General features: G+C 37.5%; 1 protein-coding gene across 2 annotated transcripts; it reads right to left on the bottom strand.

Annotated features, from left to right (window-relative positions):
- Window positions 1–27,345, bottom strand: LOC139954954 (TAF5-like RNA polymerase II p300/CBP-associated factor-associated factor 65 kDa subunit 5L). Of its 2 annotated transcripts, none has more exons than XM_071954978.1 (15): window positions 27,173–27,345; window positions 26,093–26,220; window positions 24,707–24,785; window positions 23,325–23,403; window positions 20,308–20,437; window positions 18,007–18,125; window positions 15,957–16,188; window positions 14,358–14,540; window positions 13,870–13,976; window positions 12,904–13,097; window positions 10,750–10,863; window positions 9,849–9,903; window positions 8,913–9,035; window positions 4,640–4,694; window positions 1–4,052 (listed from the first exon to the last, which is right to left on the bottom strand). In XM_071954978.1, the coding sequence occupies exons 1-15, from the start codon at window positions 27,239–27,241 to the stop codon at window positions 3,920–3,922; spliced, it is 1,800 nt and encodes a 599-aa protein (XP_071811079.1). In that variant the 5' UTR covers window positions 27,242–27,345; the 3' UTR covers window positions 1–3,919. The 2 variants fall into 2 exon arrangements, with proteins under 2 accessions (XP_071811079.1, XP_071811080.1); XM_071954979.1 differs by having other exon boundaries at window positions 26,093–26,217; window positions 27,173–27,344.
- Window positions 27,346–27,533: the final 188 nt, after the last annotated feature.

The raw sequence follows: 27,533 nt of genomic DNA on the forward strand, positions 1-27,533 counted from the left end.
TTTTTGTTGTTGGTTGTTTTTTTTTTGTTTATTTTATTCTATTTGGAACTTCCTAATTTTTGTGTCACAATTTGTCAAAAATCATATCAAACATTTTTATACTTTTGAAGTTCTAAAAATCTAGGTGACTTGTTGGTTTGATTAGAAAGCGAGGAGGGGGGGGGGGGGCAGGGGGAGCTTGTAGTTCTACAAAGTTGACATAGTTTTATAAACTCAGCCTGATAAGCTTAAAAAATTATTTCATTGGTCTAGAATCAAATGTTAGAATAGTGTAACTTCAACTTTTCAGTTACTCTTACTGGACGAGAGGGTTCAATTCCACTTCAATGGACAAACTTGTATATGTTAAATATTATTTATTCTGTTCCTGTTTTGAGATTAAACTATTTAAATGTGAAATGTTTCTTCGTAGTTTAAAATGGAGCCGATCATTCCTGTTGCTTAATGTTAAATGTATAATTAATATCTTTATCTGGAGAAAAAAAAAAGGAATTTTGATTCTTAATTAAATTAAAAAAGAATCAACTTTTGCATTATTTCAAAGCATTGTCAGTTCACCTTGTTGTTTTTAGTTACAGCTTGTCTACTGCCCTCTTCTTACTATTAAGTGCATTATTATCAAGAATTTATGATTAAAAACAAGAAAAAAGAATAATAAATCAGCCTTATTTTTAAAACTTAGTTTGAAACTGACAAGACTTGAAAAAAATTGAGTTAATGCCTTGCATATAAAATATATGATTTTCAAAGAAGAATTTTGGTCTTTGTGTAGACTATTATTAATTTTTTTTTTCAGCAAAAAGTTTTGGTCATTTCTAAAGGTGTCTCAACTCAATTATTTAGTTTCCCAGGTGAACTTTTAGTTTCCTTTCATTAATTTTCAAAAGTTTAATAAACTCTCATGTTGAGTAAGCAAAAAACAAGCAAAAAGAAAAGAAAAAAAAGACTGTTTTGAGTTCGTTTACAGATACTAGTGGATTCTAAAAGCTGCGACGTTAGTGAATTCTCCAGTACAGTTTATATTTTACAGTGAAGTTATGCCATGTTTTTTAAAGTTTTCAGATGATCTCTATGTACGGTCTTAGCTAATCTGTTAATCAAAATCTTGTCAGTAGCAGTCTGAATGTTGAAGTAGCTTCATACTCACATTTAATAGAGTAGCATTATTTTTACACAGTCAGCAGTCAATGGTGTATACACCCCTCCCCCTTACTCTCCCCTTCCCATCTGTAGCCCCCCGCCCCTTTCAAACTCCCATATTTGGACTTGCCAATTTTTTTTTTTTTCGTGGTTAGATTTTGTATCGATCTGTCATTTACTCTTGTTCAATCTGTGGTACTTTTGATGTTATTATTGAAATGTGTGTTTTTATAGCAATCTGCATTAGGTACTTATGGTGTATATGGGATTAATGCGTTTAAGTTTAAGAGAAAGTGAATGTTTGAAATTTCTCTGTGTATGTGGAAGAAGAAGATAGAACATTCCTCCATGGATGTAGCTAGAGTAGCCTTTGAGAAGTTGTTGTTTATCTTGTAAAAAATTATGAAGCATTCCTTTTTTCTCTTGTTGCCAGGTCTCTGTATCATTTAGTAACCATACAAATTTTTAAAAAGGTAATCTTTTGTGCCCTACCCCCCCCCCCCCAGCTCCCTCTTCAACTCTTGAGGTAACATCACTTCTAAGGCTCAGGTAACTGATCTTTTAGGTTACTCAAGTTTGAGACCTCTTATCATAACATCAAATGGTACCAACACTGCGCAGCTGTCACTTGTGTCATTAGTGAAATTGTATGAGATATTAAGATCACTTAATATTTACTATAATAAACATTGGTCTGGATTACCTATGGATGTTAAGGTAACTGAAGTATGTGATATCCCTCATAATATAATATGATACCATTACAAGCTAATGATACTGGTAACTGACCTCATGAGTGTATTACAGTATTGATTAATGATATTGATTAATGATATTGATTAGTATTCCGGTTGACTAATGATATTGGTTAATGATATTAATTAATGATATTGATTATTGATTAGTATCAAGGTTGACTAATGATATTGATTAATGATATTGATTAGTGATATTGATTAGTGATATAGATAAATGATAATGATTAATGATCTTGATTAGTATTAAGGTAGACTAATGATATTGATTACTTCAAAATGTACTTTTATCTTCATTTCTGGTGTGCAAGTTTTCATGTGGCACTCAATAATCGTTGCACAACAGCACCAAACACCAAAAAATTGTTGAAATTAATATAAAGAAAAAATTAAAATGGAGAAAGAAATAAATGACATAAAAGAGAAGAGTTTAACAATGAATGTTGTACATTTCTGTCTTTTGTTTCAACAAGTAAATGGATCATGAAAACAAATTATTACAATTCTGATATTCTTAGGAATGTTAGGACAGTAGGTGTGGGCACAGTTTTAAGTACATAATATTTGTATACATATCATAATAATAATACTTGTATACATAATATTCATCCTCTTTGGTTACCAACACTTTATTATGGATTTACCTCTTACACCAAGGTAACAGTTCCATTACCGCTCTCCCTGGTGCTACATGGAGTAAAAGACTAGTTCCTCAGTGTTTTGCTATTCTGGGTTTTGTAATGCTCACCAGCTATTACAGGTCGAGAGTATGTACCTGCTAGAAACAAACCTCAATATGTACTAAGTAAAACATTTCACTCGTGCGACACGGTCTCGTAATAAGAAGCACCACTCAGCCAACTGTGTTTCTCAGTCATGCCATAAAGAATCAATAGATTTAGCTACAACAACACTCAATAGTGCATTAACCACAGGCATGACACTTCTCTGAGCTCTAGAAGGCCCAGCTTACAATAAGTAAAGCCAGCATAAGATTGCCAATAACAGATACAATAAATAATTCTTGTTGGTGGAAAAAATTAATTTTGCCTACTGTCAATCTCTTACCCAATTGGACACGTCCTTACCCAGATGTCTCAGCACAACTGTTCCATTACAAGTCAAGATACCCTAGTATGGGAATTCACCATGGGTAACCCGAGGAAAAAACCCAGCCAGTGAAAGATCTCAATCCAGCCGGCAACAAAGAAGGTCCCAAATTCTCGCACTAATCTAAATATGTGCCCTTCAGTTGTTAGGCTGGTGAACATCGCTCAAATCAAAGTATTTTGTAAGATTTTTTTGTTCTCTTTGGCCCTTAACACCATCAAATGCTTTTCTCTGGCCCTTAACACCAACAAATGCCTTTCTCTGGCCCATAACATCAACAATTGCTTTTCTCTGGCCCTTAACACCAACAAATGCTTTTCTCTGGCCCATAACACCACCAAATGCTTTTCTCTGGCCCTTAACACCAACAAATGCTTTTCTATGGGCCTCTGAAGCTTAGAGAATATTCCAACATGACAGTCAAGCCTACCTATAGGAAAACAGCCCTCAAATTCACTCGAGCATTAATAATTTGTTACTTCATAGTATAAACTACCCCAAAAACTGCCATTAGGATTCATCCATGAGTGGACCTAATTAATTGACCAGCCACAATATGATTGTAAACACAAGTGCTCTAATGGCCACCACTACTTTCCTGTGTGTGAAGACAAGTTTGGCTTGACCACTGAGTTAATACACTGTGCTTAATCATGAATTTGTGTAGAGGAGCGTTTAATATGGCTAGCATTACCAAACTCGGGTAGATATTCAATCTCTCCTGTTTTTGGCCAAAAATGGGACTAGGGTGGTATTTGCTACAGGCCAGGGAAGATCGTAATGAAATATCTTTCTCTTTACATATATACATAATTCCACTTGGCCCCTGGGGATGCCCTGCGGCACTCACTGCCAGCCTGCCTCAGATTGGTTTGAGGTGTCACCTAGAGCCACGGTGGATTCGTTATTTTCATCTAGTTGTGGGTGGTTCCACCGACCGCGGTGAGAAGGTTAGACTTAATGAACTGGAGGCTGTGTATGTGAACGGACTTGGTTGAGAACTGCTTCACCAACTCCTGAGATGTTGCGCTGCTCTGACCTTCTGACCTGATCATCAAGAGTGAAAGAAGAAGAAATTTTTATCTCATTTAAGATGAAAAAGAATCAAGAAAAGCACTCATGGCAAAAGGGGGGGTGGGGAAGGGTGGGTTGGAAAGAGAGGGGGTGGTGGCATGAAAGGAACACGTACATCCATCAAACCTGGTCATAACAACTCATTTACGATATTTACTGGTAGACAGGAAGGTGAATAGTGGAGAGAGGAGGGGGAGGTGGTTGGGACAAACAAAATTTGCAAGAATAATATGAACAAGAGCGATGAGAAAGTCACAAGTACTCAAATAAATATCAAAACACATCAAATTTATAGAAAAGAAAATTAAAAATTAAAAAGAAACCTGGCTGCAGTAGTCTATGACTCGTGTCGTATTTGAACGAGCCAGTTCTGTTTATTAATACAGTGAATCAACTCTCAAAACACTCAAAATATTTCCACTTGGTGACCATCCCAACTACTAGCCTTGATTTGAAAGTGTTTCTTCTCAATTAAAAGACTCCGATTGGCTGGCTTTTGCTGTCATCTGACAGATTGCAACCGAAATAGTTCTTAAAAATCATCAAACTTGGTTACTTACGGCTTGGCAAAGTTTTTCCTAGCGTCCCAAATTCGTATAGAGTTGTCAATGCCACCTGGAGAGTTTGCAAAAAACAAAGATAGACCAGAAATTTGTAAACTGATAAATATTTCTTGCACCATCCAAAAAAATTGAATCCAATTGATAAAAAATCAAGAGAGTAAAACTCACTGACATTGTAAAACAATTTGAAAAGAACACAGAATTTGATTTGCTTAGATTGAACAATAGCAAATTGACAATAATTGAATAATTATCAATAACAATAATAATTACAATTACTAAGAACACAAATCATCTCTTGATCCCTTACCCATCCATACACTTCCTTAATTAACTTTTCACCAACAAAACTGTACTTTTCAATATTCCAGTAATTGAACCCTCCCTCCCCCACCCATTAAATCACAGCTTAAAGTTCTTGTACCTGCAATGACCAGCAAAAAATGATCAACACTACCTTTTCCCCCTCCCTCCCCCTCCCAATTCCTTCACCTGGCCACTTCAATTTCTGCCACAACTTCAAACTCTAAATATTCAATAGCACCTGACCTCCGACCCTCGCCCCCCCCTCCCCCCACAATTAACTGCTTGAAATTCTTGTCCCTACAATGACCAGCTTCTTGATCAATACCACCCTTTCCCTTCCCCAACCCCTCTGAATTCCTGCAAAAACTTTCCTGGGTACTATGAGGTATGTTATGTTAGGCCAAAAGAAGGGGGATATTTTATTTAGTTCACTCAAAGAATATTAGAGGGGTCAAGCATCTGTGAATCTAAATTTATACAAGAGCATCAATGACGCAGTATCTCAATACTGGAAGTTTTAATTTTGATTCCTAATTTCAAATCTTTGCTCTGTCTCTACAATTATCAATATCAATCATGGTACAACAAATATATAACTTGCATTTTGCTACTTTGCCACGAATAGTCTCTGCAGGTTACACTTTATCCTGCTAGTCTTGCCTTTAGCGCTCATTAGCCTGTTAGTCGAAAGAACGACGTTGCAAGGTTTAGTAATGTCATAGAATATTTAAGAACTTGTTTTTTATGTGGTATCCTTCATCTTGGGTCAGTCTCTGTTGGACTTTTTGGTCATATAGTTTGACGTCAATGACAACGGCCAAATTAGAAGAGGCCAACAACTCGACCATATTCTTGATGCCTGCCTTGAGAGCTAGGCCTATTGACCTACTGTATGTTACTGTAGACTGTAGTGGTGACTACCATCAAAACTGTGTCCACTTCTAGATATCAAAACAACCCACGTTTTTCCATCTCAATTTTTCTTACATGAAGATTTCATGGATTTATGACTTGGAAAAAATAATGTAAAAGAAGATTACAAGTTTTTATATGCAAGTGATGGGTGGCCTCCTCCTCCCCTAATAGCCACCTCAGTTCCTCTCCATTTTGTTATTTTATTTTAATTCTTTGTACATTTGATCTCAAACATTACAGGTTCAAAAGAAAGCTAAGCATACTTCTTATAACCTTATACATCTTATATCCTTATAAATAAAACATAACCTTATACAATTTTTATAGTCTTATAAAAGTTGTGATGCTATGGCCGGCTCCTCTTTTATACGTACCCATCAACAAACTTACCCTGGTCCTTCCTAGGAAAAGCTGTCTGAACACCAGTACAATGCTAATGTGGCTATCACTGAAAGCCTAATAGGCCTAGGGGGCCTAGGCCTATATATATTTTTTTAAATGCACTAGGCCTACAGTAAGTAGCCTTCAGAAATACAAGAATGTGTATACGTAATTATACAAAATACATGAAGGGCAATCAAACAAACTTATCATGGCCCTTGCTCTGAAAAGCTACCTGAACACCAGTACTATCCTTAAATTGATGTTACAAAAACGAAGGCCTAATATAAATTAAATGCACTACGTAGAATTCAGCAGTACAGAATTTGTATATGTAATTAGCATGCAATACACTACACCTGGCGTACCTAACTACAGTACAGACAATTGGTCGCGAGGGTAGCCATTTTCGTATATCTAACATGTAGATGCCATGAGTCATAGCCAATCTGCTACAAAACAGACTTGGGGGCGGGGCTTAATCATCAAAAACGGACCTTTTTACTAAAAGTAGGGGCGGCAGCTCAGTATTGTTTTAAGAAAGAAAAATCATTTAAACATCAAATAAAGCAAATAAAAGCCATTAAATGTCATATACAGCTAATAAAATTCTTATTAATACCTACCTGTAAACAACAAATGAAAGTTTAAAATGTTAATAAAATATATAATACATAGGACCCTATCTTAGACGATACCACTGTTGACAGACAATTCTATTCTATTCTCTTTCATAAAACATAAGTTTGGAGCGTGTGCAAAAATGGGTTGTTTAAACTGTATTTCGGTCCAAATTGGCCCGATTTGGACATAAATCGGTGAAAAAGTCATAGAATGAGATAAAATTCTCGAATAAAAAATAGTAACTTTTATTGGCCTGTATGATATATGCTTGCTCTGAAAATTCCAGAGAAAAAGAACTTTATATGAAGACGCTGAAAAATTGTTAAGAGAAGAGAGAGTCCCACTTACTGTTACAATATCTCTATACATGTAATGTATTGAGATAACAAAAACTTGATGAATAATTCCACTGAGAGACAAGTATTTAAACATGACATAATAGCCCCTGACCCCTCCCCCCCCCCCCCACAATTAACAGCTTGATGTTCTTGTCCCTACAATGACCAACTTCTTGACAATACCACTCTTTCCCCTCCCCCACCTCTGAATCCCTGCACAAACTTTCTTGGGTACCATTGAGGTCTGTTATGTTAGGCCAAAAAGAACAGGGAAATTTTTATTTAGCTTACTCAAAGAAAGACATCATCTAAGTGTCTACAGAGACTTGATGAATCATTCCGCTGAGAGACAAGTATTTAAAAACTAAAGATATTATTGGATCAATTAATCTTTCCAATCACACAACGAACATTATTTTGGCTGAATTTGATGAATGGACCCAAAAATGTTGAAAATTAACTTCTACACCAGCTGGCAGAAAGAACAAAATGAACACATGATCTATCACTCGTTTTTTTTCTCAATTTTCATTTTTTTTCCCCCTTTCCCATGTGCCAAATCTGAATGGCAAACATGCTTAGCATTGTGTTTTTATAAAACAATATGCTACAAAAACCAACTGTAAGGTATTTGGCTTTCATACAACTAGGACAAACCTTTGTGACAGCTGTTAAAACAAAAACACACGATATTCCTCATCTGTGTACTTAAAACATCTGCAGAACAAATATTACAGCAATCTGCCATCATTACAAAAGTTAAAGTGGTACTACCGATCCAGCGATGCTTTAAAGCTGAAATTTTACGCTAAAGGCATCTTTTTTACAATCTGTCGTTGGTTTATAGTAATTTTACCGAACCACTGGAGTATTAATCGCACTATCAATTCATGTTCGTGACTCTCCCTCCCTTTGTATTTTCAAGAGACAACTCAAAACATTTCTGTTTGATTCCTTGTTTCCTTTTTTCCTTGGTTTCCTTCATCTGATTCCTACTTTGTAAAGCACTTTGAAACGCTGTAATAAGCGCTATATAAATGTGATTTATTATTATTATTAAATGATCAAAATAAACTTGACATTTTAATGGAATTTTCCCCACAATGACTGTGAATTAATAAACAGCTTTGTTAAATGCTTGATTTAATGATCAAACTGTTGTCCCTTCAGACAGGAAATGAAAAGCACAGTTCGGAAGCAAAACTTAAGTCAGGTGACAGCCTCAATGCATATATACTATTTTAATCATTGTCTGAAGCATAAGGGCTGACATTCTTTTTAAAACAAAAATCAAAACCTTTACACCTACTTTTATATTTTTTATTATGTTTAAACAATAAAACTCTCCTTACCCACAAATTTCCTTTTCAGAAAAAGTGTTCAATTGTCCTACCCAACCCTTTCCCAGCTCTCCCTATAACCCCCATTTGGATAGTGTCTCACTTGAAGTTTACAAGCTACCACTGAGACTGAAGCAGAGGGTATAGACAATATCTATGTGACACCATTTTACAATTACAAAATGTTAAACATTATTCTAATTAATACTACACCACCTATCAGTAATATTGTCCTACTAGCTGGAGCTGGCCTTGATGAGAGAGAGGTTCTGTAGAGACCCTGTGAAGGTTACCTCCATGACCTGTGAACACCTACTACACCATGGTGTCACTAATCTACACCATCAATCTACCATATTGTCTCACCTGAAGCTAGCAAGCTACCATCAGGGCTGAAGCAGAGACTATAGACAGTATCTCCGTGACCTCTGAACTCTTTCACCATACTTCCTGATCCCAGATCCCACAGCTTGATTCTTCTGTCTTCCCCTACATATTTAAATAAATATTTAAATAAATGAAGCTAATTAAACAGATGCTAATGAATACAGAGACAACTTTTGTTTATGAAACTACAGTAGGCGGTTCTCTAAATTATCACGATGTAATAACAAAGACAGAGAAAACTGTTAACAATGTATCTTAAACTTCATCACCATTTAAACAAGACACCTGGAGGTTTTGAAATCCTCTGAACAAAACATCAGGTGGTCAAACTTAAAACAAAGTGTTTAAACAAGGAAACGCAGGATTGAAGGTTCAGAAATTGCTGTCAAAAGAAACTTGCTAAGAAACACAAACAGATGACAGTAATATCAAACAGAAAGCATGGTTTAAGGTCCAATGACAGGAAATCCATACCGAGTGAAAGCATTCATTGATTAAAAAATGAGGCTCTTATTGGAACCAAGCTCAACCACACCAATGGTGTGTCTCACGATGAATATCAGAAATAATGCCACAAAAGTAGGACTTTATGAAAAGTAGAGATCAAAGCCTAAAGGCTGTAGTATGAAGAAGACCAAAAGCAATGCGCTATCTTGTTTCAAAATGAAAGGCTGCAGGCAGCTGTAAAATCCCCTGCAGCAAGGCTGCATAGATATCAAGTTTATAGATATTATCTCATCGACAGTGAATGCCTGTTGCGTGAAATTGGAGAGCTCAAAATATTATGTTCTTGTGAAATGTGGCTGCAAGATGCTGCAGCCCTCATTAGCATTCTACTCTTGACACGGTCCCTCAATAACAAAAACAAAATTAGCTTCCACAATTTAATAGCTATTTTTGACGCATTTTCTATACCTGCAGATGCCAGGAAATTTCCGTCCGGGGAGAAGGCTAGCGAAACAACTGTGCTCTGCAAGAAAGGATGGAACGAGAATCGACATATTAAGGTTGCACTGTAATATATTAATAAACTATCATAGTTGCTAAAACACTGGCTTGTACCTTACTCACAGCCATGGAACTTTACACTCTTATTATTTTTTGGAACTTTACACACTAATTATTTTTTGAGAATATTTACTTTGTATGATAGACAGATATTATTCATTTGAAAAGTGCTTATAAAAAGTGCAAAATTTTTGTAGTTTCAGGGAAGGGAAATCTAATGTTTTGTTGCATTCTGCCTAGCCCATGACACACGTGTTGACAACAACATTGACTTAGTGCATTGTGGGTAATGTATTCAAGTTGTATGTGGCATACAAGTCCAATGACTCATATAAGAAAGCTTATAGGTCAGTACAATACTGACAGACCAGTTCGGCAGTTACAGTCCCCAATACTTTCCGCAGACACCTCGTAAAATCCATTGCCCTCACAGACCCCAAGCCTTAAATTGTTCACTCACACTGTGGGTAACGGATTATCCCTTGCAGGTGAACATGTCAACAGGAATACCTTTAAGACCCACCAGCATTAACCATAGTGCATAGCGGGTTATTCACTCCCCCTCACCAGTGAATATTTCAAGTGGGCAAACATGAAGACCCACCAGCATTAACATTAGTGCATAGCGGGTGATCTATTCCACCTACACCAGTGAATATTTTAAGTGGGCAAACATGAAGACCCACCAGCATTGACCTTAGTACATAGCGGGTGATTATATTCCCCCACACCAGTGAATATTTCAAGTGGGCAAACATGAAGACCCACCAGCATTAACCTTATTGCATAACGGGTGAGATATACTCACCCTGTGACCGGTGAACAAGCGGACGGACTTGGCTTCGTTGATGTCCCAGAGTCGTATAGATTTATCGTTCGATCCCGTCGCCATGTATTTACAGTTGGGATGAAACTTGACGCACTGCAGAACCGGACACAAAAGAAAGAAAGATGTCAACAACTGCTGTATGTGTCCTGTTACACTATCAGCAATCTGATGACACACATTGCCACATGTAGTGAAAGTATATACTGTAGTATTTCTGAACAACAAGGTGAAAACCTCATTTTAATAGCAGTTTTATATGAAAAATATATGAATAGTTAAAAACTTGGTAGAGTTTTTAATGAGTATTTCTGGCAAGAAAAGAGCGAGTAACATTATCAGGGCAATTTGAGCTGAAAATATCTGGTTTGTCTTGACAATGACAATGTCCAGTGAATAAAAGCAGTGGCATTTAGACGAAAACAAAACTTAGCATCTGGGAGGTTCATATGTGAGTTTGAAAGGTGGTTTGTTGATCCAAAAGTGAATTTATGGGTTTCCCATCTGAATTGTCTTCTAACTGCTTTAACAAATCTGATACGAGCCAAAATTGATCACTGGATACCCACCTGACACTGTGAAGTGTATTAAGTTACAAGTGATACGGCTTTTACAAAACAAGCATACATGTGGCTGCCTTAGTGTCGATATAAAGTTCTGCCTCCCAGAACCAAGACAGATGTATATTTTTCATAGGACCATAAACTACGGCTAAAAAAACAAATCGTAAAGTCAATTATCCTCACCAGCAAATTATACTCGTCTAAACTAAGAGAAATTTAATGATCTAATATGTTTATTCTATCGGCACTACCACTGGTACTGTGGTCTCTCTATACGCTACCTTGTCAAAAATCCAATGCTGTAGGAGGGGGGTGGAGGGGGGGTGGTTTGTGTATAGATAATGATCTTTTTGTCCTTCAAAGTTTCAGATTACAACCACTGTGGTCTGCAGATATAACTTCTGTTATTTGTCTGATATTGTTACTTATCACCTGCCTTCATTAAGAATTTTGAAGCTGATGTAGCTTTTCCTTTTTGACAAGGTACTTAATTAAAGAAAATGTCACCGTAAAGAAAAGCTGAGTATTGAACAGCCAGAGGAAGGATGTCAAAGACAGGGTCCACATGTACCGCCCCCCCCCCCCAACTTAATCAAAGTAAAAAATTCACTGCTGAGGTATAAAACATGAAAATTCAGAGCTGTCTCTTTAAACAGTCAACAACTTTGAAACAGTCCACTATAATAAATAAGAGTTCTCCTTTCAAATGTTTATTGACATAAATCAATGGTAGTTTCCATTAAGGGGTGACGCCTATAATAGCATCAATTTTACTGTAGCTGAACACTTCTTCCTGAATTCTATATATTATCATTTCTTTGTTTGTTGATTTGATTTCTACAGAGAAGAACATAGTAAACTCACAAACTAACATACACAGATCCGCGGGTAAGTGCCGTAAAACTCTACGAGATGTGTCAAGTTTTATGTAGAAATTGTTATATATATATTAATAAATTGTTTTGTGTATTGTAAGTTTCCAACATTTCCATCCAACCTTAACTTCTTGTGATTGTAATTACCAGCAAATTATTACACTGTACTACAAGATAATGAACAGATCCAGTAGGGTTCTCAGATTCAGGCAAAGTTTCACTTAAGAGTATTTAGTAGGACCTTTAGCAGGTCTCGTTGACAGAATTATATCTATCAGTCATAGCTACTACAGTGAGTACTTAACGACATACTTCCAAAGTGAGCCAATGACTATCCACCAAATTGACCATGTGATAGTCACCTGATACCATTCTTACACAATTGGATGGTCATTCGCAATCTCATCGGCATCATTCTGGTATCTCGTAGGAATTGTTAAATAGTCAACACAAATTATTAAGGGCACGGAACTAAGTTGGTATTGCACAGGACTCTTAACCCTGCCGTAAATGGTTCGACTCGTTCCATCCAATATTAATTTCAAAATGACATTATTATTTAAGCCAAACTGAGACAACCGCCTAGAGATAGTATCGTGAAAGTTGACGATTAAAAAACGTTACGTTGATGACGACAAAAAAAGAGAAAAAAATGTGATATTTTACCCGAAAAATCGTACAAATTTGACTCTACTCACATCTACGTCCATCATGTGTCCGGCGTAAACTCTGAGTGGAAAGTTCCTTTCGGTGGTCCAGAGCCTCGCCGTGCCGTCTTTGGATGCGGATGCAAAGAAGAAATTGGAGGGACTGACATCGAGGTCCCAAACTGGGTAGTTGTGGCCTCTGTAAATAGCTGCATTGGTCGCAGAACTCAGCCGCCAGCCTCGTACTGGATGTCAGAGAGCATACGGAGTGAGCGAAATGGAAATTAATGAACATGTGGAAGTTTGGTGGGAGGTACTGTGAGAACTATTTTCACATAATTGCAAGGTTTCTTTTGAGGGGGAGGGGAGGAGGGAAGAAGAGGGAGGGGGGAGATCAAGAGGGAGGATGGGAGGACTATTTCACATAATTGCAAGTTTTTTTTTAGGGGAGAGGAGGAGGGAAGGTGAGAGAGAGAGAGGGGCAGATCAAGAGGGAGGATGGATAGGGGAGATAGAGGGAGCAGAGGGATGAGGGGGGCATAAGGATGGAGAGGCAAGAGGGCTGGAGAGAGCACAGGGATGGAGAGAGTGCATAGGATGAAAGGGGGAAGAGAGAGGGAGGGGGCAGAAGGATGAAGAGGGGAAGAGGGATGGAGTGTGCAGAGGGATGAAGGCAGCAGACAGATACAGGAGGCAGATGGATGAAGCATGCAGAGGGATGGAGGGGAAGAAGGATAAGGGGAGCCGGGGTGCATGGGGCAAAGGGGTGAAGAGGAAGAGGAGGCTAGGCAGTGGTAACATGAAGGGAAGGAAAAAGGATTGAGAAGGAGAAGGGGTAGGGAATTTGATGGAGCATGAAGAGGAAGAGTGAAGTGTTGTGTATGCTGATGCACTTTGAAATAAAGACACATCACACAACGTAATCTTGCATGGTGATGGATGCACCCCCACCCTCCCCCACCCTCCCCTCCCCTCCCCTCACTGGTTGCATGCCACCACAAAGCATGGAGTACTCACTCGTAGTATCTTCAGAGCAGGAGAGGAGCAGATCAGAGCCAGGAACATAACAGCAGCCGTACACTGGGCCTGAATGACCTCTCAGGGCATGACATTCTGATGGGGAGCTGAAAAAAAACAAAAAATTAAAAGAAATTCAAACAGGATTATTATTATATAACGGGCAAAGACAAGTAATGACCAGTCAAATACTATTTTCTTAGATACGAAGAAAATAAAAATATGTGACAAGAACCTCCTGTAATTGCAGCCAACACATGCATTTCAATACCATTTTGGTTGTTTCAGAGTTCTAAATTGCCTTATAAAACATCAATCGCTAACGAATGCAAGGTGAACTCCTCCGTTTACCACACAGGAAAAAAAAAATTATCATCTCAGAAACAAGACCGACAAGAAATATGTATGGTCACCTGGTTCAACAACCATCGTTTTTACTTAAATTACTTGATTTGATTATTTTTGTGATTTATTTTCGTTGGACTCACCTCTCAGTAGCTTCCTCTACATCTGGAGTTATGCAATCACCAGAAAGGAAGACCTTTGACACGTCCACTGCTTTCCTTCTCACTCTCAGTTTTTCTTCCCCGGTGCTCCACATACGTAGACTGGAATCCTCGTATCCGCCAACCAGGAGCTCTTTCCTTGGTGAGAGTTTAGCGCACGACAAACTACAGACCCACAAAAATAGAGAAAATGTCATCAGAAGAGGGCCTAAGGTCGGAGGTCAATTGTCCTATTGCAGACCTCCCAGCAGCTCCAACAAAATAAAGGTTTTTAAAAAGGTTGTGAATGAAGAAAAAAAGGTTTTTAAAGGCTTCAACTACAGGTGTTTAAATTCCTAAATGAAGTTAATTTGTAACATACTCACCAACTATGCCCATTTTTACATAATTATCTGTGGCCCTTGTTTAAAATACCTGACTTACATTAATAACTGTTGTTTGTGAGTCTGTTTTGTAACACTGCATGAATCATGCCTGGCTGTCCACAAAAACTTATTGGCCAATGGTTAGCATGACTGAATACAATATTCCTACTCTAAACTAAATCTTTAAAGTATTTTGTTGTTAACTTAAAATAAAAATAAAGGTTCTTAAAGGTTTTAAAGAGTATTTTTGAAAAATAAAGAGTGTTTTTTTAAATAAATGCTTTTGAAAGGTTTTCAAGGTTTCGCTTGGAGGGTCTGCTATTGATGTACCCTTGCCTAGTAACCTGTCCACACTGTGTGACCTATACAGACCACAAAACAGATATTTAATCTTGATTTAATTTTATTGTACAAATATTCATTATTATGACTGAAACATTCATATTTTGACCTCCCTTGACCTTTGACCTCCATCAGTGTTCTTGCCCTATTTCAATGATATGGATGTTCCTGTTGTGTTTCCCTTTGATTTTAAGCCTGCTTTCAATCTCACTGTACAGTCTAAAAGTATATAACAAAAGGTGTTTCCATTTTCTTTAACTTTACAGGTGCATCTTCACACAGGTGAGGGGGTTATAAACTAAACAATCCTTCCTAGACAGAGCCTTCCATCAATATGATATTTAAAAAAAAGTGGAAGAGGGCCGCAGGAGGTGAGGGCTACAAGCCACAAAGATGGTTAAAAACCTTACTGGGAGCAACCAATTTGGTTTGAATATCTTCTAGTGTAATTGAAGGAGCCACAAAACTCAGAAAATCATCATCTTTGGCTTATAGGACAGATCACTTTCAAGACCAACTCCCCCCGAAAATGATGATCATGTATATTGTTGTAATTGATATGTAAATGAGATATGAGAGCGTGGTGGCCAATTGGCTAAGGCGTCGGACTTGTGATCCAAGGATTGCTGGTGTAAAGCGCTATATGAAAATCAAATATTATTATTAAATATTATTATCATGATGATATCATGTTTAGACTTGATCAAGTCTCCAGCCTTGTGTGTCAAGGATCCAATAAACCTGTGACATCTCCCGCCAAATGGAATATGGGATTTTTCTTAGATGATTGGGGAAGTCATTTGCGACATTTATTCCATCGCACCGTGACGACGGTTGAGTTTGAGTCTCCTTAAAATAATTACGTTCACCGTACCCTTGATATGCGTTCAGGAAAGTATACAGAAGTATAGAGGGCGCTGCAGACCCGCCGTCTCTCACTCCCTCCAGCGTCTTCCTGAGTTCCTCTGCGTACTGCTCCAGGTGAGCCGAATCTTCGAAGGCATCCTCTACCTCTCCTGGAGGATGGTGATGATGATTGGCGCCCTCATTGTTACCCTTCTCTTTCTCTTCCCGCGGTACGGATGCGGAACTGACGCCATTTTTCACTGTCGTACAAAGAATGAAGGATGTCGTTCCAGTTATAGTTCTTAGTATTAAAATGGAGCTTCATTTGATTCAAGAAGAAGAATTGAACAAAACCTAAGCAAACATTACACTGTTGAAAAGAATATGTGATTGAAAAACCCATCACAGAAGATCGGAAATGCTGCGAAAATGAAATACTATGTTGAATAGTAACGGATTTCATGAAGAAAAGGCCAATGTTTCTCCATAATTAAGAGCTATGACTATCTGTTGTCTTTATCATAACCATAAGGAGAAATGTTTTAAACATACTTGAGATGTTATCCCTGGTAACAAAATATGTAAGCTACTGTGGCAAACACTCAACAAACAATTATTAATAAGCATCGGCACCAACTAAGGACTGGTTCGCACAGACTGCATACCACTGACCAGTAAGACAGAGGTTCAAGTTTGAATCCTGTTCTGTGCAGTATTTTTCTTTCCTATCGCAAAGTTTTATCATTTGAAGGTTTAATGTACCTGGTCAGTGTAATCTCGAATTAGTCTGCCTTCTATGATAAAAGAATATACACCAAAGCCTATCATTACAGCCTACATCTGTTTCTTTCAGGTTTTGATAGATTCCCCACAATCACATTATTATGGAGAGGTACTTTTTGTTTCCCACATGAATAAAACCATTTGCAAAGAATGAACAAATTTTGTTGAAAGCAAATCAAGTCAACTCGAATCCATACTTGTTTATAAACACCGCTCGCCGGTCTGTTAGATTCTGAAGGTCTCTCTGAGAAATGCAAGCATGAAGACATGCCTTTAACTTTAACTACTGTATAGACAATAACATGTGACTTGACCATTGTTTATACTCAGGCAGATAAAGAAGGGTTCTTTCCCTGTAAAACTTTAATCATGCTTAAAAGTGACAAGAATTCTGATGCTTTATAGTCATTCTAATAAACTAATCAGTAAGCTTGATATAACCTCTGTGGTATTATGTATGGACTTACCTTCAGTGTGAATGTGGAAAAACAGTCTTGGTTAAGGAATGTTAGTGATTGCTTGAATAATACTGATACACACTGTCCATTGTATAGGACTATACAATGTAGAAATATAGTCTTGATAGCATTAATATAGCCCTGCTATAACCTCTGTGGTATATGTATGGACTTACCTTCAATGTGAATGTGGAAATACAGTCTTGATAGCATTAATATAGCTTGATATAACCTCTGTGGTATTATGTATGGACTTACCTTCAATGTGATTGTGGAAAAACAGTCTTGGTTAAGGAATGTTAGTGATTGCATGAATAATATTGATACACAATGTCCATTGTATAGGACTATACAATGTGGAAATATAGTCTTGATAGCATTAATATAGCCTGCTTTAACCTCTGTGCTATGACAAATGTACTTAATTTCAATGTGAATGTGGAAATACAGTCTTGATAGCATTAATATAGCCTGCTATAACCTCTGTGGTATTATGTATGGACTTACCTTCAATGTAAATGTGGAAAAACAGTCTTGGTTAAGGAATGTTAGTGATTGCATGAATAATATTGATACACAATGTCCATGGTATAGGACTATAAATGTAGAAATATAGTCTTGAGAGCATTAATATAGCCTGCTATAACCTCTGTGGTATTATGTATGGACTTACCTTCAATGTGATTGTGGAAAAACAGTCTTGGTTAAGGAATGTTAGTGATTGCATGAATAATATTGATACACACTGTCCATTGTATAGGACTATACAATGTGGAAATATAGTCTTGATAGCATTATAGCTTGATATAACCTCTGTGGTATTATGTATGGATTTACCTTCAATGTGAATGTGGAAATTCAGGACTTTTAGGATCAGACTGGTATCTTGGCTCTGAAGGTAACGTAGAAGGTACTGCAAGGCATCATGGGAAATTTCTACTTTGAATTTACATTCTCTGCAAGATAAATACTGATATTATAAGAATAAGCACTTTTTATCTGGCTCGTGTCAAGGACGTCCCGTTTACTCTCAGAGCAAAGGGTCGATGTCTTATAGGAGGAATTTCAAGTTTACACCGAGTGAAAAGATAACAAATATCTGTTAAAAATACTATGCAGCAAATTAAAGGAAATAAACAATTCCCTTTCCTTAATATCATAACATATCAACAAAAACAAAATCAAATGAGCTAGCAAAAACATAAAGTAAATCTGATAAGGAAATGATAAAACAATTGATCAGCACTAAGACATTTTGGCATAGCACTAGTTTTCTGTTGTTTGTTTTATTTATTCTCTGCATAACAGGACAAGAGGTGAGGATAGGAGCTTGATCAAACTTTTTTCTTTTTACTCTGTATATTATACTCTGTATATTATACTCTGTATACTATACTCTGTATACTATACTCTGTATACTATACTCTGTATATTATACTCTGTTTATTATACTCTGTATATTAAACTGTATATTATACTCTGTATATTATACTCTGTATATTATACTGTTTTATGGGCTAAATTCAAGAGCACTGAAATGTTTTTTCTTATATGTATATAGTCCAACACAATTGAAAGAGAAACTATTGAATGCTTGTAATGTTTATACAGCTGTTCTGGTTTGCAAGATGCTAACCTTTAAAATATATATGCTAATTCTCTGAAATGCTCTTTTAAGACTATAATGATGGATGATGAAGGATGATGATGATGATAGTGGATGATGATAGTGGATGATGATGATGGTGATGATGATGATGGTGATGATGATGATGATGATGATGATGATGATGATGATGATGATGATGATGATGATGATGATGATGATGATGATGATGATGATGATGATGATGATGATGATGATGGTGATGATGGTGATGACGATGACGATGATGATGATAGTGGATGATGATGATGATGATGATGATGATGATGGTGGTGGTGATGGTGATGGTGGTGATGGTGGTGATGGTGATGATGATGATGATGATGATGATGGTGATGGTGATGGTGATGATGATGATGATGATGATGATGATGATGATGATGATGATGATGATGATGATGATGATGATGATGATGATGATGATGATGATGATGATGATGATGATGATGATGATGGTGATGATGATGATGATGATGATGATGATGATGATGATGTGGTGGTGATGGTGATGATGATGATGATGATGATGGTGGTGATGGTGATAATGATGATGGTGGTGATGGTGATGGTGGTGATGGTGGATGATGATGATGATGATGATAGTGGATGATGATGATGATGATGATAGTGGATGACGACTACGACGGCGACGGCGGCGGCGACGACGACGGCGACGACGACGACGACGACGAGGATGGTGAGGATGGATGATGATGGTGAGGATGAATTGATGATGATGATGATGATGGTGGTTCCTCAGTGCAAGCCTAAACGTTAGCTGATATTCCATTGTGTTTTATATCTATTCTAAAAACTCAACCAAAACGTGTCCTTTCAACTTCATATTCACAACAGAGCAAGCTTGGATGACATTCACAATCACTTGTTGTACCACATCGTTAACAAGAGCTTTGTGTCTTTACACTGCTCGTTAACTGTGTAGCATCTGAGGAACTGACCTAATGGTCTGTGGTTTAAGACTTAATAGTCCAGTCACCTTAATAGACGACCCTTAAAGGGAGTGAAGACTCGTGCAAATAGAAACGTCTAATGCCAATAATCTGACCTAGTTTCGAATGAGGTGTAACAGAAGTGTTAGACACGACCATCAATCCCAGAAAATACACACAGCTTGCTACCGTCTGTAATTAGACACTAGTGTACAGTCAGTACATACAGCTGTGGTCAATACCCACAGCACAGTGTACAAACGATACAGAGATGGACATCTCAGGTCCAGCTAAAGATAACAAGGGTATCACGTTTCATTACTGTCTGCATTTTGTAGCGACACGAACAAAACGTCACTTGCAAGCAATGGAAAGTTAACTTTTTAAAGATGGCGGCACGCTGTTTGGGGTAAGTCTTCATGCCTTTAAAGTACTTTTGCTAAGCAATCAAGTTCAGAATTTCTTGAATGACCTTGGAAATGTTCCTCTTACTTTGCTTAGGTTTGAGTCCCTGTTTCTCACCTAAAGGTCATAAGGAGGGGGTTATTGAGGATGTCCACAGAACTCATCACTTCCGTCAGGCATTGCAGGAGGTCCTTGTTATACGACAGTGACTCGATCAGTTCCTGATGCTTTCCGTAAAAGCTGTGAGCTGTAGAAAAATAAAAGAACCTTTGAAAATCTTTTTGATCAATGGTTAACAAAAAATATTTATAAAAAAATAAAGAAAAAACGAAAAGATAGTAATAAAAAAAAACAACACCCAAAACCATCTTACCTAAACTCAAGAGTGGAATAGGTATCTTGTTTTAAGTAAGCAAGGATATGCGTATAAAGTTTTTCCCACTGGATCAGGTTTTAAACATGACGGTGGTAGAGTCCACAGAAACAGCTTACAACTGGAAAGGGGTGAATGGTTTCAGAAAGTAACTGCAATGTAAAGGTTTTCCCACTGAAATATGTTCTAACAGTGTTGTTTGTGGAGTTCACAAGAAAAAGGGTTCTAGATACTCCAGTATTGGAAAGGGCCATGTTGTGGTAGGAATGGCCAAATGTGTAGTTTCTCCTACCCATTTCCCCCCCCCCTCCCTTCCCCTCATCAATTGTTAGAAGCAGTTGCAGAAGAGTGCAAGAGGGCATGGGAAGAGGAGTAAGGTGAGGGGGTAAGGGGGGAGGGTAGGGGTGTAGGGGAAGGTTGTAGACAATTGCCCCCCCCCCCCCATAAGGAGGAAACTTACTTTCTCTAATACTTACTCTCCCTTTAGTTATAACAACAAATGGATCTTAAAACTTCACTATTCAAACATCAAGAAAAGACGTCTATGGCAACTTTGTACCAGGAACCTTAAGTTTCTTAATCGTTTCCTGGTTTTGTGACTATGCCATCTTTTCTCTTTACATCTGGTAAACTCATTTCCTGCTATGGGATGATTTGAGTCTTTATCACTGGGAGGTAACCGAAAAATCAAATTGAGTGTGGCAAAGTTTACAAGAACAAAAATGATTGTTCCTTCTTTCATTTCCTTGTCGTCTACTCGGATGTGAAAAAGAAAATTGCAAATCACTCGAAGGAGGAAGAATAAAAAAAAATTACAGAGTGTAAGACGTGTCAATTCTACTCCTTCTTTTTCACTTCCACGACAAATGCAGAAGTATAAATTCAAGACGTTTCTCTACGGTGACATGGGTAGTTTCACTTCCTACGATATTTACTCGAGCTTGTTAATAAGGAAGGGAATCCAACATCATATTCAGTGTGGCAAAGTTTACACGAACAATTTTGATTGTTCCTTCTTTCATATCCTTGTTGTCCACTTGGTCAAAAATTAATAAAATGCAAATCACTCAAAAGGGGAGAATACAAAAACTACCCAAGTGAAGAGACGTACCATTTCTACTTGTTTGTTTTACTTCCATGACAACTGCAGAAGTTTTTATTGAAGTTTGTTTTTTGAGCGTTACATGGGTTGCTTTACTTCCCAATGTATAGATCTACTCAATCTCCATTATAAGGGAGGAAATAAAAAAAACAAATGCAGAGTGGCAAAGTTTACAAGAACAACTTTAAGTACTTCCAACAATATGTAATCAAGTTTCTTTGTGAGCAATTGTTTTTTTGTTTTATTTAAGGGGGGGGGGGTGGAATGTTTAACATGATTTTTTTTTCTTATCAAGTCCAAAGCAGGTTTAAGCAGCCAGTAAGTCGACCCAGCTACAGTTAATAATGACAATTCCACACCTGATTCCTAGAGATGCAAACTTGAATAGATTAGAATACTAGGTACTACAACTTCTGTGAATGTGTGTTCTAGAAAACTTAACATATTTTTTCAAACTTTCACATGCCAGGAACTGTTGGTTACATGCTTCCACAATTCCCAGCCTCTTCCAAAAAAGGACAAAACGCACAAAAAGTTTAGACCGGGTGTCACTCAATCCTTCGTCTAGATACTGTATTTTGCCATAGCAAACCATCTCCATTCAAGACTGACCCGCGCAGACATTGATTTCCTGTTGTAGATCTATCCAACAAACTAAAAATACCTCTCTTTTTCCAACAACCTTTCGGCCTTTGAAATTGACAAAATTTTGTAATGTCATGTCATGATGTCATGTAAGGATTCTCCTTTTAAGGAACAAAACACGTCAGTCCAACCGAATTCACACGTGGGACAACAACAACAATGAAAAATATAATTGAAAGGTTTCCAAATGATATAAGAGAAGAGGAGATTGACATTACATGTAAGGAATAAAAACTAGGAGTGGATTTTAATAGTCGGTTGATATAAAAGTTGTGAGCTGCTGGCATCTGAAAGGGTATAACCACACAGATCACTTCCCAAAGGCAAGAATTTACACTGTATATTATATGGCTCTGGGATTATTGAAAAAATACCAGATAACTATAAACCAACATAAAACTGTAATAGGTTTAAGGAGATCTGTTGAGACACTGATGTTACCTGTACCTGCAGCATTCCATCAATAGTATGCAGCCCAACCATAGCAAAATGTAAGAAGTATTGCTCAATATGAGTGCAGCCGATGGAAGTTAAAACAACTATGTCCTAACTTCATTAATTACAGATTTCATTCAACCAAGACACAACTAATATACATATGCAAAAGCTAAAATAAATACTCAACCAAAGAGAAATGGACTTGTATATTTGTAATGCATTGTAAACAACTTATCTGACATCATAAAAGTCTTACTCTTTCCTATTGAGTCATGTTGTGTTGCATCTGAGGTACACCCTAATCGTCTGTGTGTTAGACTAAGTTGTCCAGCCACTTTCGTTGATGAGCCGCAGATGTTTAAATGGTTACTTTTCAAAGATACTTCGCACAATATATACTCAAGTTTCTTGGTGAGCAATATTTATTTTTTTTTGTGGGATGGTGGGAATGTATCATATTATTTTTATTATTTATATTATACTTTTACAATAGCTAAGATAAGTGTCCTTTAACAATAGATCTAAAGTTTGAGTAGTTAGTCTGGTTGGGAAATTGGGATGGTAAATTACTCTCACCTTCTGCTTTGTGGCCATTATAAATCATTTCCAGGAAAAGATGGACAAAGACCGGCGAGATGATCTGCTCTATGTCGCTCTAAAGATGAGAGGAAGTAAAAAATAAATTAAGGATCAAAAATATCTGATGCAGGGCTTGAAAACGACCGATGAGTGATGGCATATGCGGGATGTGCCATTCTTTTTTGTTTTTTAAACAAAAAGTGCCAAGTACTGTGGAATTTATCAAATTACCATTATGTTAATGTCACAAGATGACCCAATGTCTTTCTGCTTCAACATTTGCTGTGGATGCCCTTTCTATTCAATCAATCAAAATATCATAACGTAGATTCATTCACTAACAAACCGTTACTAGTGTCGTCCTAGTAGCTGGTAATAGCAAACTGTTACTAGTGTCGGGCTAGTAGCCGGTAATAACAAAAACGTTACTAGTGTCGACATAGTAGCCGGTAATAACACAACCATTACTAGTGTCGGTCTAATAACCGGTTATAACAAAACCATTAGGGTCGGTCTAGTAACCCGAAATAACAAAACCATTACTTGTGTCAACATAGTAGCCGGTAGTAACAAAACAGTTACTAGCGTCGGTCTAGTAACTGGAAATAACAAAACCATTACTTGTGTCAGCCTAGTAGCCGATAATAACAAAACCGTTACTAGTGTCGGCCTAGTGGCTGGTAATAACAAAACGGTTACTAGTGTCGGTCTAGTAGCCGGTAATAACAAAACCATTACTAGTGTTGGCCTAGTAGCCGGTAATAACAAAACCATTACTAGTGTTGGTCTAGTAGCCTGTTTAATACCTCAGACATGGAATAATTTATCCACTATAGCTACGCAAAATGCTTGCAATAATGGTCAAATTGCTCTACAAGTTTAAAGATGCTTAGCAGATGTTTGTCTACAGAAACCATAGTATCTTATACGAGACCAAACTCAGAGCCTTCCAAGATTCTACATAAAAACTGAACAATAAAGTTTCTTCCTCCGAAAAGGAACTCTTTCTTTATCATGATAAGCCCGGGCTTTTGCCGAGTTGATAAAGGCAATGAGGCTTAGCAATCAGGAGCCTCTGGGTTCGATACCCTGCCAGATCATAGTTAGGTGGGTTTTTCATCCAAGAGCAACCTATGGTTTTCCCATCTGAAATGACTTTCTAAGTTGAAAAGATTCCAAATTTGAGTTTAAAAAATGTTGAATGGGAAGCCACCCAACTTGTAAGTTGTAATCCATAAGCCCTTGCTTGCTTCTCCCACATTTGTGGTCGCTTAAGCGTCATTAAAATAACTGCTGATTACTATTATAGAAAAAGAATCCAAAAGAACACATTTGCTAGAATAAATATAATTTCAAGGGTACACAGTATTAATCCTAACCTTGTACTCTGGGAGAGCTCCGGTGACAAACGTTGCCAAATTAGCAAACTGACTGGTGGATTCGCCTGGGCTGGCATTGCTGGAGAGAAAAGATATTTTCAACACAAATGAGATATGAATGAAAATTTACAATAGTTAACAAAGATTTGCTAACACAAGAGAACTTCTGTTGCAAACATTTAAACAGGTTGGATACAGTATATAAACGACAGAATTCTCATGAAATCCCCTTCCCTTCCGCTTCCCTGGGTTGTATCGAAATGAAATCGGGGAGTGATCCCTGGTGGTAGGGTATATGTAACATACTGTGACTAGCGCCTCCAGCAAAGAAAGTGAGCACTACAGTTCAACCAGTTTCTCACTATAACAACCCTATGGAGTGTGTTGACTGCTCATGTCAAATATGACTTACTGGAGGTCAACCAAGGTTTAAAGTTCTTTGGGTAATGGTAGACTCCAAAAATATCATCAATTTATATATTATATAAAATATAATATCGAGTAAATTATAAAATCATCAAAATACAGTAATACAATTCTCAGCTTGTCAAATACAGCTCTCTGTAGGTCAAGCAGGGTTTGCATTTCTTTGGGTAACATTGTAGAGACCAAAAAAACCATCAAATTACAAAAAAATTCCCAGTGTTGTTTGATGTCTTTGTTACATAATTTGCAGACCGTTGCAAATTCCTTTCAGTGACACTCAACACATGCCTTAAAGCAGCACTTTGTGTTTTGTCGCCGTTTTCCATATTTTTGACAAGTCCATCAAGTTTTTTACACACTGCATAATGATATCAATTACAAAACAGCAAACTAAGATATTAGCCAAGTTTTTTCCCTGCCAAAAGCTGTAATTGGCAAGTAATTAAGGACTATTTGCATTTATGAGAAAAGTGTTGTCTGGCAAATAACACATTTAATATTAATCGCACACAGTTCCCCCAACCCACTAGTTTGAATTCAATCAATCAGAGATGCAGGTTTAGTTATGAGCCGTTGCTAAAAATAGATTCAAAACGTTGAGTTGGTAACTTGGTACAACCAGCAAGCTGGACTCTAACAGCTCCCTGGTACAACTGCCATCTACACAAATCAATCATGGTGTTGTATTACGTATTGGCCAATGACGTTTGTAGCTTTCAAATATTCATATTATGGGCGAGCTTTATTTGGATCCCCAAGGAAAATATCTTGGAGAAAAACAAAGTTGAAAGTTGTAAATTTTTCAACTTTTATGCCACCATTTGAAGTAAGATTTGAATAGATAAGCTAGTTATGTGTGTCATTATGGCATCGAGGAATCAGTGAGGTTGAGAAAAACCATAGAATAGGACGCAAAATGCTGCCTTAAGACGTTGACAATCGTCCCGAGATGATGCTTACCAGCTGTCGCAGGAGACGAGGTTCCTTGCTCCCGTCTCTCTCTGCATCACAGTCCTCATTGCAAACTCTTGTAAACTCTCTGTCAGCTTCAGGTGTTTCTTGCTAAAAGACTCGGTGGATTGGTCCTGCTTGAAACAAATCAGAACAAACAAACATCATTGATTGGCAGAATTTTAAAGAACGGGATGTTCACAAAATTCTGATATCATATTGAAAGATAAAGAAAGAACAGTAACATGTACAGATGAAACTTAATTTGAGATACTTCGCCTCCACTTGGTTGATGCTGTACATATATTAATTGGCTCTACGGTAACGACCCTGATGTAAACCTAGAAGGACATCCCTGTGGCAGAGGATGGAAGACTTACGACGAGGAAGAAGAAAATATTCCAAACCGTTTGAACCTAACCGTGAGATATGGTTGCTTAAATACATAACCTACTGTAGAATGAACCTGTTGGCTAAACCCTCAATCCTGGAATGGTCACAGTGGGTGGTCTATGATGTCATAACAGCAAATGCTTTTCAAAAGCTCTACTAGATTATTATAATCTTCTTGTTGAGTTTTCTTTTAAATATATATATCCAAGCTCACCCTCACAATGAGAGGCTAGCTGACGATGACAATACACTTTGGGTTATGCACCACTAGCATGTCAACAAGGAGGGTGGGGGTGGGGTAAGCATCAATATCATGTCCACAGATTTCTTGGACAACATTTGGTCACTTAGCTTAGGTCTGATCCTAAGCATAAATGGCAATTGTATTTGTATCTAGGCTAGGGCCTAGGCTAAATGATGAGACGTTCAATGATACGGAATGTACACTTACTGAATAAGTTAACTTAACAGTTTTGGGTCTAGCTTACTTTTCTAAGTAGGCAACAGTAGGCATATTACTATCATACCCCTAGGCTTTTAACAAGCCTAATCCTTGGCCTAACGCAAAAGTAAGGCCAAGTCCTAGCATTACAATATGTGAGGCTACAACTTGTACAAACTGTACGGTGACATGGGGAGGTTAACAAAGTTAACGACTACAGTGTCTTGCTTGAGGTTGAAGCTATGGAAAATTACCACGTAATTTCGTCTTTTGAGATAGTCTAGAACAGTTGCATGAATGACTTCTGAGTTAACACGCTTCATCTTCAAATCAAGGTGGGAACACAACCCACATTGTCTGCATGCAATCTACAGAGCCGGTACAGTACAGATCCGCCGGTACAGTACAGAGGGTACAAAATTACGATGCACAATACATTTTCGAACAGCCAGAGTTTCGTGGGAAACGACTTGCAACAAGCTGAATGTTTTCCATGGATCGCGATTTGACCCCTAACGTGTGTGTTGACATCTTTCAGCTATGGGAAATGAATGACCGTGGTTATACAAATAACAGACTATGTTTGTATTGAATGTATTTTAGATCCTCCTGCAA

Source organism: Apostichopus japonicus, chromosome 17 (genome assembly GCF_037975245.1).
Source record: "Apostichopus japonicus isolate 1M-3 chromosome 17, ASM3797524v1, whole genome shotgun sequence".
Classification (NCBI taxonomy): Eukaryota; Metazoa; Echinodermata; class Holothuroidea; order Aspidochirotida; family Stichopodidae; genus Apostichopus; species Apostichopus japonicus.